Source organism: Callorhinus ursinus, unplaced genomic scaffold (genome assembly GCF_003265705.2).
Source record: "Callorhinus ursinus isolate GAN/ISIS: 27379988/994484 unplaced genomic scaffold, GSC_fseal_2.0 scaffold8, whole genome shotgun sequence".
NCBI lineage: Eukaryota > Metazoa > Chordata > Mammalia > Carnivora > Otariidae > Callorhinus > Callorhinus ursinus.
The window spans coordinates 35,403,597-35,417,980 of NW_027397070.1; the positions used below are offsets into that span (position 1 = coordinate 35,403,597).

At 37.7% G+C, this 14,384-nt stretch overlaps 1 protein-coding gene across 1 annotated transcript in view; it reads left to right on the forward strand.

Moving 5' to 3' along the window:
• Positions 1–3,231, forward strand: part of HIF1A (hypoxia inducible factor 1 subunit alpha) — a 43,108-nt gene extending 39,877 nt beyond the window's left edge. Inside the window, exons 13-15 of the mRNA XM_025869920.2 lie at positions 647–755; positions 1,293–1,419; positions 1,924–3,231. Of these exons, the coding sequence (XP_025725705.1) occupies positions 647–755; positions 1,293–1,419; positions 1,924–2,075 (388 nt within the window). The 3' untranslated portion in view covers positions 2,076–3,231. The remainder of the gene's footprint in view (positions 1–646; positions 756–1,292; positions 1,420–1,923) is intronic.
• Positions 3,232–14,384: the final 11,153 nt, after the last annotated feature.

The following is a 14,384-nucleotide window of genomic DNA, read 5'->3' on the forward strand; positions in this document are numbered from 1 at the left end:
CATGTGCCTGATGCATAAAACAGTTCTTTGCTGTTTAATATTAATTTTAAATGCAGATAGTTCAGGTTTGATAAGCAGATCAATACTGAGGACAAAGTGGCTTAGTGGAAAAGATTACTGGGAGCGAGTGGGTATCAGGAAGTCTAGAATGTACTTCCATATCTGCAACTAACTAGGTAACTCGCTTAAAGTCCCATTGCTAACAAGCTGCAGGTTTCTCATTTATAAAATAGTTGTTATATACCTCCTTACTTGGAGATTGGTGTGAGGCTAAAATGAACTAATGAACATGCAATATTTTATAAACAAAAACACTATACAAATGTGAAACTAATCTTGTATTCCTGTAGTCCCAAGAATATCTGTGTATTTTACTGGGTGGAATAAAGAATCAATATTTCACTTTAACCTATAAAAATATCCATTTAGTTCTGTTCAGATCTATTTTATAAATAGGTAAATGCATATTTTAAGAAATTTTGTTTTAAAAATTGAGCTTTGACTTTTAAATAAACTTTAGTAATCAGGAAAGTTCTCTTACATACAACATTATATTCCTTAATGTTGGCAAGCAGACATTATGTATTTTCAAAAACAAGTTAGTTGGATATTTTAAAAATAATAAAGCAACCATATTTTTTTTCAGAACTACCATTCCTGAGGAAGAACTAAATCCAAAGATACTAGCTTTGCAGAATGCTCAGAGAAAGCGAAAAATAGAACAGGATGGTTCACTTTTTCAAGCAGTAGGAATTGTAAGTGTGAGAGTACATGTTTGTTTTTCTGTTCTAGCTAATGTGTTGTATATAAGTTATTCTTTGTTTCTTCCAAATACAGAAGTTGTATTTTCAGAGGTTAAACATTCTTTCACTTTGTATGCACTATTTCATAAAAATACATTTAATGAATACATTCTCGTTGTAAAAATTCCAAACAATACAGATGTATTTTAAGTGAAAAGTGAAATTTTCCACTCATTCATCACCAGTCTTGTTCTCTTTGCTTTCAGTTACTTCCCATCTTACCCCCCTTTAAAAACAGTAGTTAATGTTAAGTCAGGGGTGGTGTAATTCATACTGATATTTTCAGATCATATTAACTAGAAAGCATTTATAGAAACAATTGCCATAATGAGTGGCAAATGATTTTATCATAGTATTAAGAGAAAGAAAATTTAGGGCTGTATTTAAGAAATCTGCCTGCATACTGTTATTACACTTAAGCTGATTTCAGCGTTTTTGATCTTAAAAAATTTCAACACAGTAAAACTGAAATAACTTTACTGTTTTTAGGGAACATTATTACAGCAGCCAGACGATCGTGCAACTACTACATCACTTTCTTGGAAGCGCGTTAAAGGATGCAAATCTAGTGAACACAGTGGAATGGAGCAAAAGACAATTATTTTAATACCCTCTGGTTAGTTTATTCTTTCTACCCTTGAACATCCCACAGAGAATTAAAATATATGAAACTTTATTTAGAAGCTTTACTGTCAGTGAGAGTGATTTTCATTCTTTAGCATCATTAAAAGTAATGTTAGCGGTGGTAATGCAGGAATAGCTATTTCAAGATGGAACTTTTAATTTTTAGTAATTATCTTTTATATATCTGTGTCTATGTCTATCAGTATTAAATAGAAGCTGAAACTTGTACATTTCTATGCCTTATTCAAAACTGATTTATCACTCCTTTGTGCCATCATTGTGTCCTTTAAATGCTTCTGACATAGCACCAGTAACTCTTTATTGCACTTACTTGTTTACATAGCTGTGGTTTTGCCCTAAAACCACAGACTAAACCATAGTCTAAAAACCCAGAGCTTATTTGTTTTATTTTCCTACAATATCTATAGCATAGTGAATGTTCAATAATATTCATTGACTAGGTGAATGAATACTTACACATGTCTTTGTTTTTCAGATTTAGCGTGTAGACTGCTGGGGCAATCAATGGATGAGAGTGGATTACCACAACTGACCAGTTATGATTGTGAAGTTAATGCTCCTATACAAGGCAGCAGAAACCTACTGCAGGGTGAAGAATTACTCAGAGCTTTGGATCAAGTTAACTGAGCTTTTTCATAATCTCATTCCTTTTTTTGGACACTGGTGGCTCATTACCTAAAGCAGTCTATTTATATTTTCTATATCTAATTTTAGAAGCCTGGCTACAATACTGCACAAACTTGGTTAGTTCAGTCTTGATCCCCTTTCTACTTCATTTACATTAATGCTCTTTTTTAGTACATGCCAGATCACAGCACGTTTTCACGGTTCCTTGGTATTTAAACCATTACATTGCAGTAGCGTCATTTTTAAAATGCACCTTTTTATTTATTTATTTTGGGCTAGGGAGTTTGTCCCTTATCGAATTATTTTTAATAAGATGCCAATATAATTTTTTTTAAGAAGGCAGTAACCTTTCATCATGATCAGTTTGAAAAATTTTTACTCAGTTTTTTCACATTTTACATAAACAATGATTTGCCAGCAGTACATGGTAGCCACAATTGCACAATATATTTTCTTAAAAAAATACCAGCAGTTACTCATGCAATATATTCTGCATTTATAAAACTAGTTTTTAAGAAGAAATTTTTTTTTTGGCCTATGAAATTGTTAAACCTGGAACATGACTTTGTTAATCATATAATAATGATTCTTAAATGCTTGTATGGTTTATTATTTAAATGGGTAAAGCCATTTACATGATATAGAAAGATATGCATATATCTGGAAGGTATGTGACATTTATTTGGATAAAATTCTCAATTCAGAGAAATGATCTGATGTTTCTGTAGTCACTTTGCCAGCTCAAAAGAAAACAATATCCTATCTGTAGTTGTGGAAGTTTATGCTAATATTGTGTAATTGATATTAAACCTAAATGTTCTGCCCACCCTGTTGGTATAAAGATATTTTGAGCAGATTGTGAACAAGAAAAAAAATCATGCTTTGTTAGCAAAATTGCCTAGTATGTTAATTTGCTCAAAATTTGATGTTTGGTTTTATGCACTTTGTCGCTATTAACATCCTTCTGTTTTCATATAGATTTCAATAATTGAGTAATTTTAGAAGCATTATTTTAGAAATATATAGTTGTCACAGTAAACATCTTGTTTTTCTATGTGCATTGTACAAATTTTTCATTCCTTTTGCTTTTTGTGGTTGGATCTAACACTAACTGTATTGTTTTGTTACATCAAATAAACATCTTCTGTGGACCAGGCCCCCTTTGATCAGCTTTTATGTTAAAATATTTGCTTCAGTGCCTCCAACTCATAAAATTGATTACCAACAATTTAATTATGAAAATTACATCAGTAATGATTATTTCTACATTTATTTTCTTTATCACTTTATACTGTGTCCTTAAATGTCATGTTAAGTAAAATCAAACTATAATGTTCCACTGTAAAAAAATATGCTTTTAGAAAAGAAATCATTTATAAATTTATGAACCTATTAAAGTAAAGCCGATTTTAATGCTTTAATCCCAGGTGATTGGGATGAGTGAAGCAAATCCTGAACATTATAGTTACATAATGTTGTAAGGGCTAGAAGTGCCTCTAAAGATTTCCAATCTATTCCCATTTCATAGATGAAGAAATGTAGACCTCAAATGATAATCGACTTGTCCATGTCTTCAAGGTAATAAAATGGTACACCAAAGATTTAAATTTAGGTCTTCTGACTCTGATATGAAACTAGAACAAACCTTGCATTTTTTGTTTTAATGATACTGTATATATTTTTAAAATAACTTTACTCATTTTTCCTGTATTTTGTTTATGGAATAGCTATATTTTTTTTTATTTTTTATTGTTATGTTAACCACCATACATTACATCATTAGTTTTTGACGTAGTCTTCCATGATTCATTGTTTGTGCATAACACCCAGTGCTCCATGCAGAACGTGCCCTCTTTAATACCCATCACCAGGCTAACCCATCCTCCCACCCCCCTCCCCTCTAGAACCCTCAGTTTGGTTTTCAGAGTCCATTGTCTCTCATGGTTCGTCTCCCCCTCCGATTTCCCCCCCTTCATTCTTCCCCTCGTGCTTTTTTTTTCCTTAACATATATTGCATTGTTTCAGAGGTACAGATCTGTGATTCAACAGTCTTGCACAATTCACAGGGCTCATCATAGCATATACCCTCCCCAATGTCTTATCACCCAGCCACCCCATCCCTCCCACCCCCCACCACTCCAGCAGCCCGCAGTTTGTTTCCTGAGATTAAGAATTCCTCATTATCAGTGAGGTTATTATGATACATGTCTTTCTCTGACTTATTTTGCTATATTTCTTTTCTGATTATAAAAGTACATTCTCACTTTAAAAAATTTAGTAGAAAAAGATGAAAAATCACTGTGAACCTCTGCACCTAGAAGTAACAGCAAATGATTTTTATGGACAAATTACAGAGGCAGTGCCAGAGCCTTAGGTCTTGTAACCTGATGTTATAAGAACAAAATATCCTGAACAAAATGAACTAAGCCCCAGATCTTAGGTGGCTGTTTTTCTCTTAGACTGAAGAAAATGTTACTACAATTACATGAAAATTTGGGAACAAAAATTTATAATACGAAGACTTACTCCAAGATTTGGGGAGCCATGTATATTTCACTGTAAATACTACAATGCGAAGTGCATCTGCATTTCAGTATAGAGGTGGTATTTTAGAATAAAATAGTTGCTTCATATTTTCAGGTCAAAATACCAAAAGTCCTGCTTATTTTGGTAGCAAATTAGCTCTATTTGAAAACTAGAAGTGGATGTACAGTTTTCAAATATTAGTAAGTGGTCAGATTATATGTAATGACCAGGAGTCAGAAAATGACTTGTAAGAGCAATGATTTAGAAGAGAAAGTCACTTTAAAGGACAGTATAACTGGAAGGAAATAAGTACCCACCCACCTCTTGGTCATCAGAAATCCCCCCCACACACACACACCCCGGAGTGCTTGAAGCTGTTGGAAATAGCAGAATCGGCCCTTCCTTCCCAGCATTGTGCCCTCTCTTTGAGACTCATTACTTCTTTATAATGCCTTTCTCTGAAGTATAACCCTACTCTAGCAACTAGAATTCTCTAATAGCTTTTCTCTCCTTATGCATGCCTATCACCCACTTTTCTGGTGCCACTGTGAGTGAATGATCACAGTATTATTTTCACACCTGAAGAAAGTATGGCAAAGGAGTTTAGTGTATTTTGTTCTTTTGTTCTAAGCCTTACCTTTAACTTTGGAACTAAAAAGAGTTCCACAGAGAGCTTACCACAGCTAAATACAGTGGCTTTTAGATTAGGAGTTTAAAATGAATCTGACATCTTTCAGGTATTACATGTTACAGTTTGTGCTGAGCATTTTGCATATTATCTCACAATCTTCAAAAAACACCTATGAATTAATATTTATATCTCATTTTATAGATGAGGAAACAGTCTTGGAGAGGTAGCTCAAGGTTCAAAGCATTTGAGCTGGCCATCAGTGACTCCATAGCCCATGGTGCTGAACACCACAGGGTGCCAGCCAGTTCAGGAGAACATATCCTTTTCCCTGATAACTGTTTAAATAGCAAGAGAAAGCAGTGGGGTGAAGGTAATGATATCAGAACACACTAAGGGGATGTCCTAAGCAAGAAATGGCAAGACATAAATGGAAATGAGTAAAAATGGTGTTCTACAGTGCTATCGAATTTTGAGTTTGAACTAGAGATTCAGGTGTCTGGTGATGGAGACATTAACTCACAAGTAAGAGGTGATTTATGGAAAGCCCGTCAACGAAGTATATAAAAGGTTATACCAATGTACGATACGGTTCTCCCAGAGCTGTTTGCCTTAATGGCATAACAGACACGTTTATTTTAAGTCTGTATAACTTTGCAACTATCACTTCAAATAGCTCTTTTCCCCTACAACCTCTAAAATACAGAAAAGATGAGCTTAATGTTACTGGCTTTGCAGAAACTTAAATATTGAGATTCTAAAAGTTCAGATTTCTAATGTAGCAACATCAGAAACAAGTTGCAAAGAATATGGAATCTTTTTTTTTTAACAATAGGGTTTTGGTTAAATAAAACCTTTGCCAGCATGTTGCCAACTGTAACCAACAAAAGTGTAAAGAAAAAAATCTTTTACTCAGGTGTTTGGTTTTTTTTTTACGTCCGCCACTAACCACTTTACTCGTATTTCATCCCTTAAAATAGCGCTGAACCCGTTGTTCCAGATCGTTTTACAGATCGTTGTTCGATCTGTAGAATTTGATATGAAATAGTCTCCCTGTACTATAAAAGCTATACCTTACCAAACAAACCCTCCTATAAAACGCCTTCTGGAGCTTTATTGTGTTCACACTTTTCAGAGGTTTGGACATAATTTTCTTACCTGTAGTGGACGGTTTTATCCAAGACGCTGCCCAGACACCCGATCTCCTTGTACTATTTAATTTCTTTTATTCCCTTGTCTCGGCTCCATGATCCGGGACGGAGAGAAAAGACAGGTGCCTGAGAGCAGCACTGATCAGACAGACCCCTCAGCGGGGAAAATAAGAAGGATGCGGAAGGGACCGGTCACCCCTTCTATGCCTGGTGCCGCCGGTACTACATGATAAGGATGCGAAACACTAGCCGCTGGGAAAAACTTGCCCAAGCCCCGCCCGCCGAGCTGCAGGCCCCGCCCCGGTACGTGCTCGGGCGCAGCACCGCAACCCCAGCCCCCGCCCTCGGCTCGGAGGCCGGGTTCGCTCCGTGGGGCTGCTGCTCCCAGGCGCCCGCCTACGTGTGAAAGCTCATGTGGGAGGCGCGGCCTCTGCCGCGTCTGCACGGGCGGGCCGGGTGCGCTGGTGGTCAGCAGTGCCCTTTGTCTTCGCCGATTTGTCCAATTCTGATGTCTGGTCCTTGCCCCCACGTCTCTTGGCATGAGAGGGTTGGGAGATGCAGGGAACAGAGACCCGATGTGTTGCTGTGGAGCTGTCTGCGGAACTCCCAAATACTTTGGGGTGTGAAGCTGTGCTTTATAGAATAGAAAAATATCTGAGGTGTCCTAACAGATTGGACCTTGTTTAACTATATAACAGGTTTTAAAAATTAGTCATCTACTAATCTGGTCAAAAACAGAGGACTCTTTCGGTTATTTAAATAAATTTCCCATGAGGAACTCAGAGGTTTAGTTTATTTTATATAAAGCACTTTGAGATATCCCTGATTAAGTAAATTGGAACTTTAGCTGCCCCAGGTGTTTTGTTTGGTTTTGCTTTTTGTTTGTCGTGTTTTTTGAATATTGTGTGCCAGCACCCTATTGAGGCCAGCTATTGAGAATAGTTTGGGAGAAGATAATCTTGTTGGACAGAAGGGAGATGAGTTTATGGAATACGGAGAAGCCTGCGGCATTAAATTTAATCTCCTGTAATTAGTATGTTAAGATTGTGCAGTTTGTAGTAAAAGTACACAGAAAGGTATTGTTTAAATTAATAACCTCATATGTTTATATCCACAGTTGCCAACATTTTACATTTTATTTTACATTGTTTCCTTCAGGAAAATTCAATGTTCATGGTTTTTCAAACAGAATATCCAAGAAAGTAAGAGTACATTTTTTTAAAAAGTGATCGAGGTGTTTTAAGTGTTTTACTAATAAAAACTGATCTGTAGTCTCAATCATCTTGTGTGTTTGTATTTATTGATTTAGAGAGGTGCCACTTAAAGAGAGTGCTACAACTCTTTTGGTCTTATGGATGTTTAATAATCATAAACTGGTGATTCTCCACAGAGCAGAGCAGGCTTGGGGGTGGGGTGGGTGGCTGTAATGTTTATCACCAAGGGCAATGCATTTTAAAAAGTTGAGAAACATCATATAGCCTCACAAGTAGACTAGAACTCTGTTAAGTCAAATCTATTTTTTAGAGATCTTTGAAACATTAAAACATTAAGAAACACTATATAGAGATCCTTTCCAAGTATTTCTGGATAATATCTGCTCTTTGAAACATTTTTTTTTTTTTTTATGGTTCTACACATACCTGCTATGACAGACATAGGAGCTCTGAACAGCTGTGGGGTAAACCATCATAAACTGTCTCCTGATTTCCCAGTAGGCTGGTAGAATATTGAAAGCAAAAACAAAAGCATAAACAAAAGTGAGGTATCAACACTACAAATTAGAGAGGAGCCAACACATACTGGGTGGGTGCTATGCCTCCTCCCAGGCAAATTGAACTGCAAATATTTGCCACCCCTGTGAACTGCCATGTCACTACACCTTTAGCTTTCTTCTTTTTTTTTTTTTTAAGCTTCATTGGTCATTTATGCATCTCATTTCGCCAGTAAAGCTCTTATCTCCTTCCAGCATGATTCCATATGATTCATCTTTGATTGCTCCTTAAAACCTTCCACTCTGCTTGCACAAGGACAACTCACACATGATTAAAGGTGGGAGAGGATCTCGTGTGACAAGGGGACCAGAGAAGAATTATGATCAGAGAAAGAGAATGGGGAAAACAGGACTATCTTCTAGTCTTCCAGTGAAATCCATTCATTCAGTGAACAGTTACTGAGGGTTGAGTGAGTCCAAGGTGTTTGCTATATTCAGAATGTTTGTTTCCTCTCAACATTCATATGTTGAAACCTAACCTCCAAGATGATACCAGTAGGAAGTGGGGCCTTTGGGCAGTGATTAGGTCATGAGGGTGGAGCCTCATGAAAGGGATTCCTGCCCTTATAATAGACACCTTTTTTATGAGGCTCCACCCTCATGATCTAATCACTACCCAAAGGCCCCACTTCCTAAAACTATCATCTTGGAGTTTAGGTTTCAAGATAGGAATGTTGATAGCCTCTCCTGAGAGCTCCATTGCTTCCTTTGGCTGTGTGAGGATTCAATGAGAAGTCAGCCATCTGCAAGTGTAACAGGGTTCTCACCAGCCTCCAGAACTGGGAGGAATCAGTGTTTGTTACTTATAAGCTCCCGAGTTTATGATATTTTTCTTAAAGCAGCTTGAACAGACTAGGACAATGTTATTCTAAGACCTGTGGATGATACAAATATTCCAGAATGTGGTGCCTACCATCAACAGCCCATTCTATGAGCTACTCACACATTCAACTGTTATTGGGCAAAACATGACTGAAAACTAAATATAATGTTTATTGGCCATTTAAGATGTTCTGAGTCGCCATTACCTTTTCTTTTCATGAATTGTTTCTAGCTTGATAATCTGTATCCAGACTACACTGCTCCCCACAGGAACCTCAAATTTGGCTTCTGAAAAACTAACTGTGCTCCACATGATTCATCATACGTTCTCCAAATGCCTCCTCCTCCTGCATTCCCTGCTCCGTGTCCCAAACCAATCCCTAGAGGTCCCTTGTCACTTACGTCCTTATCCACCACATCCAGTCCGACTCAATTCTTTTTTTTCCTTAAATTTTCACTTTGGAAATTTTGAACATGTACAAAAGTAAAGAGAATAGTATAATGATGCCCAAGTCTCTGCTATTGGGTTCCCTAGGAAGTAGACTCTGAGATGGAGACTGCAGGTCATGTATTAGCGCTTTAAGGAACAACATGAGAAAGCAAAAAAGTGGAAGTGGGTAGAGGGAGAAACCAAGCTGAGATGCAGTCCCAACAAAGATCTTCAGCAGCCATATGTGGAGCTCTAGACCTGGGATAGTCCTTGAGAGCTGTCCCAAGTTACAGAGAGGGCTGGGGCCTTTACACCCCTACACTGATCAGTCATTGGATGGGGGAGTTATGCCTTTAAATGCATCTCCAGGAAAATGGCAGTATGAGGAGCTCCATGGACTTGTTCCCCAGTGAAACAACTACAACTGGCAAGATTTTTTTAAAAATACCATTTAAAGTTTCTTGAACTTGTCTGAAGAGAATACAGCAGATGAAGAAAATTTTATTTAAGAAAATATACTAAATCTTGGTAAGAACATCAAGAGTTAGTGACACTTGAGCCATGACCTGCTGCCTCCCCCACCCTGCTCGGTATGACAAAAGCTCAACTCCAGCTGGGTGTGGCCAAGAAAGGGCTCCCTCTTCCCCTACATCCCAAAGGGCTATGGTATCTTTCTGGGAGGGCCAGGCAGCCAGCACTTCTCATCCTCTTTAACTTCATGTTGCAAAGGTAAGAGATTGGAGAGATCGGGAACTCCTTTCTTCCTTTCAGACACTATTCAAAGGACAGGCTCTATCCCAGGCACAGCAGGCCAAGAGTGGTAGGACCCCAGTTGCTTTCACCTCAGCTCTCACATTTGTAAGCTGGGAGTTCCATGCTAGCAGAGGCAGCCTGAGAAGAATTAATGCCCCCTCCTACAGCCCTGCTCCTAAAGCAAGGTATCATTCTGAGAGAAGAGGGCCTCTGTCCCCATCCCCAGCTCCATAGCAGTGGCTCAGAGATTTTGCCCAGAGGGAGAGAAAGTCCATTAGAACAGAAACTCAGAAGCTCTCCCCACAGGAATGGACTCTATTTGGAAGAGTGTGAGAAGATTCAAACCCTAAGGTGCTGTTAAAAACAATGTATGTTTTGGTGGTAATTAAGAAGAGGCTGGTAGCTCCATGGCAGCAACAAGTTAAACTGCAGACCAAGGACTCTACCAGAGAAAGTCAAGGAAAGAGACAACTAAGAGGAAGTCCTCTTGGGATCAGAACAGGCCTCAAAGACTACCTCTGCAAAGGAGCCTAAATGTAATTGGATTAGACTGTGGAGCAATTCATGCCCCTAGGACACTGTCAAAAGCAATGGAGCAATCAATAAGCAATTCCTCGAGCCTAATGGCTGGGTGTGATAACAACAGAGGCTCTTTAACAGAGAGATCTGGAAGAGACAGCCAAAGAAAGCCTTCCTAAAATCACTATCATCCCAGGTAACTGTGTGCAAAGCCAGGGCTGTACCCTCTGAGTAGCTACTTAAGAGGCTTCACCTGGGGGAAATGGACTTCACTAAAATAGTCCAGCCAGGTCACTAAACAAATAAACAAGGACAAAAAACCAAAAAACAAAAACAATAAGCCCCATGGGAAAGAGGGAGCAATCGGTATTGAGAATTGCTACAATAAATTATATATACTAACAGTAAATATTTTGGTATCTTAACAACAGGTGCAGAGCCATACAATTGTGTATTGGCTTCAATTAGGCCTGCACATTTGATATACGACAGAAGTGACTTTTTAGACCATTAGGGAAACAGTGGACTATTCAATAGGAGGGGCAAAGAAATTACACATATGGAAAATACATATACATAGATATATATGGTTTTATATATATATATATATATATATATATGCAAAAAAGTGAAATTGGATCCTTAACTCATACCATACATAGAAAAATTTTTAGATGGATACAGTGAATTAAAAGTGAAAGGCAATACTTTAAGACTTTTGGAATAAACTTGTGGCAGCAATGTTGGCAATTTAACAAAGATTATGCACCTCTTCCATAGAGTTGTTGTGGGGAAGAGGTTGCCCAGTTAGGGATGTCTCCCAGGTCTCTTTGCCTCGGGGTAGGACTATGTGAGTGACTTTCAGATAACAGGATGTGGACTGAAATAATGTACACCAGTGCTTCTTAAACTATCTGTGGTAATGGACAATTTGTCTCCAATTTATTATGGATCAATACTTTTGTAAACAAAAACAAAAATAAATTACCAGAAAATTGATATTTAAAAAGTCAGACCAAATGCAAGCCCATTTTTTATTATTAGAATTAACAGACATACAATTACTTTGCAAGATTGCTATTAAAAGTTTACAAATACTTATTCTTAATTTCTGTACTACTAAGTGATAGAGAGGTAGTAAATAGTTTGTGGACCAGCAGAGGTTAACAGACCACCTGTTGAGTGTACACCACTCCTAGGCATGGCTCATAAAAATCTCTCATGCAGTCTTTCACATTCTTTCTTCCCCTGTCTACAGACTAGATGTTGATGCTCAGGGTGACTTTAAAAAAACAATGGCTGAAGATGGCAGAGACTTCATCAGTCTGGGTCCCTGGATGACTTCTTGGAGCAGACCCCTTCCTGCCCCATCTTGCCATTAACGTGAAAAAAAAATTTCTTTTGTGTTAAGCTACTGAGCATTTGAGTTTATTAAGTCACACTACTGGCATTAGCTTAGCTAATAATGAAATACAGGGAACATATTTATAGACAAAAGTCCTTATTGGAAAAGATTTAAAAATTGCCTACACTAAAAATAAGAATCTCTGTACAACAAAAATCACCATAAAGATAGTAAACAAAAACAAATCAGACTGGGGAAAGATATTTATAATACATATAACATACACCAGTTTAGTATTCAGAATATATAAGGTGATCCTACCGATCAACTGAAAAAGGTGAACAACCCAATTGAAACATGGACAAAATATATGAACAGGCATTTCATAGTAGAGGGAATAGGAAAAAAATTAGAATTTAAGAAGATGCACAACCACGTTGATAATCAGAGAAATGCATGTTAAGACCACAATTAGATACCAAGTTTTTGAGACGATATGGCTGAATATGGAACTGCCATGCACTGACAGTGAAGTGAAAATCAGTTCAACCGTGCTAGAAAAACAATTTAACATTATCTTTTAAAGTTTCACACTTGCACCCATTATCATCTAACAATTATACTGTATGATGTATATACTGCTGTAAGATGTAAGCAAAATTGCCAACTTTGGCAAACAAAAATAAAGGACATCCTTAAAAATACAGTTAAACTGTGTTTAAGATACAGGGCGCCTGGGTGGCTCAGTCGTTAAGCGTCTGCCTTTGGCTCAGGTCATGATCCCAGGGTCCTGGGATCGAGCCCCACATCGGGCTCCCTGCTCCGTGGGAAGCCTGCTTCTCCCTTTCCCACTCCCCCTGCTTGTGTTCCCTCTCTCGCTGTGTCTCTCTCTGTCAAATAAAATCTTTAAAAAAAAAAAAAACCAGTAATTTTTAAAATTTTATCTGCAATTCAAATTTAACTTGGCCTCATCTACTTTATCTGGCAATCCTACAAATAAGAGGAGCCATGTACAAAAGTGTTCATGGTAGCACTGTTTATAATAGTAAAATCTAGAACCCACCTAAATTTGCAGAGAGGAAATAATGGATAAACTATGTATTCACACAACAGAACATTAGGCAGCAGTGAAAATGAACTACAGCTGTGAATAAATCTTAGAAACATTATTTAATGTAAAAAATAATTCAGGGGCGCCTGGGTGGCTCAGTCGTTAAGTGTCTGCCTTTAGCTCCAGTCATATCCCAGAGTCCTGGGATCCGCACGCATCAGGCTCCCTGCTCCGCGGGAAGCCTGCTTCTCCCTCTCCTGCTCCCCCTGCTTGTGTTCCCTCTCTCGCTGTGTCTCTCTCTGTGAAATAAATAAATAAATAAATAAATAAATAAATAAATCTTAAAAAAATAAAATAAAAAATAATTCAAAGACCATATATTAGAAATTGCAAAAAAAAAAAAAGTAAAGTAAAAAAAAAGATAAAAGAAAGGGGAGTGGTGCCTGGCTGGCTCAGTTGGTAAAGCATGCTACCCTTCATCTCTAGGCCATGAGTTCAAGTCCCAAGCTGGGCATAGAACTTACTTAAAAAAAAAAAATTGCAAATACCATTTTCACAAGACTCAAAACCAATCACAACTGAACAATATACTGTCCATACACATGTCATAAAGTATATACAAGAGAATGAGAAGCAAAACAAGGTAGTTATTACTAAGGTAGTGGTAGAAGAATAGGTTAGGGGAGGAGTTCACAGATGAATGCGACAGAGTTGGTAGTGCTCCTGTTCTACACAGGCAGAAGGTACACGTATATTTGTTTCATCGCTATGTTTCTTATCTCAGATCTGTTACATAAGGTTTTACATAAGGTTTTCTGTATACATAAAATATTACATAAAATTTAAAAAATAGATCAACAATCAGGAACGTTACGTGAGTTGAACAGATCTACGGACAGATCATCTAATGCTATTATATCGGGATACCACTCCTAAAGAATAAATATAGCATGTCCTGCAATCTGAAAATGGTGAAAAGTACAAAATACAGCTCCATATCTGGCTCCAGGGAGAAGCTAAGAGGTGGAGTGTACAGAGAGCCAATAAGCCAAATAATCAATAAATATGAATAGATACTTTCGGCTAAGTACTGTGCTAGATTATTATGAGCATAGGGGGTGAGTGGTGGCGGGGAGATGTTCACAAGTTTCTCAACTTGTGGTTGCAGAAGACTGCTACGGTTACAACGAGAGACACATTAAGCACTATATTATGTGGTTGTGGACTGTGACAGAAAGAGTCCAGTCCATTCCTCTTAGTAAACCGTCTTTAGATCCTGCTTCCACAAGGAGGTAGGTTGAAGATGGGTAACT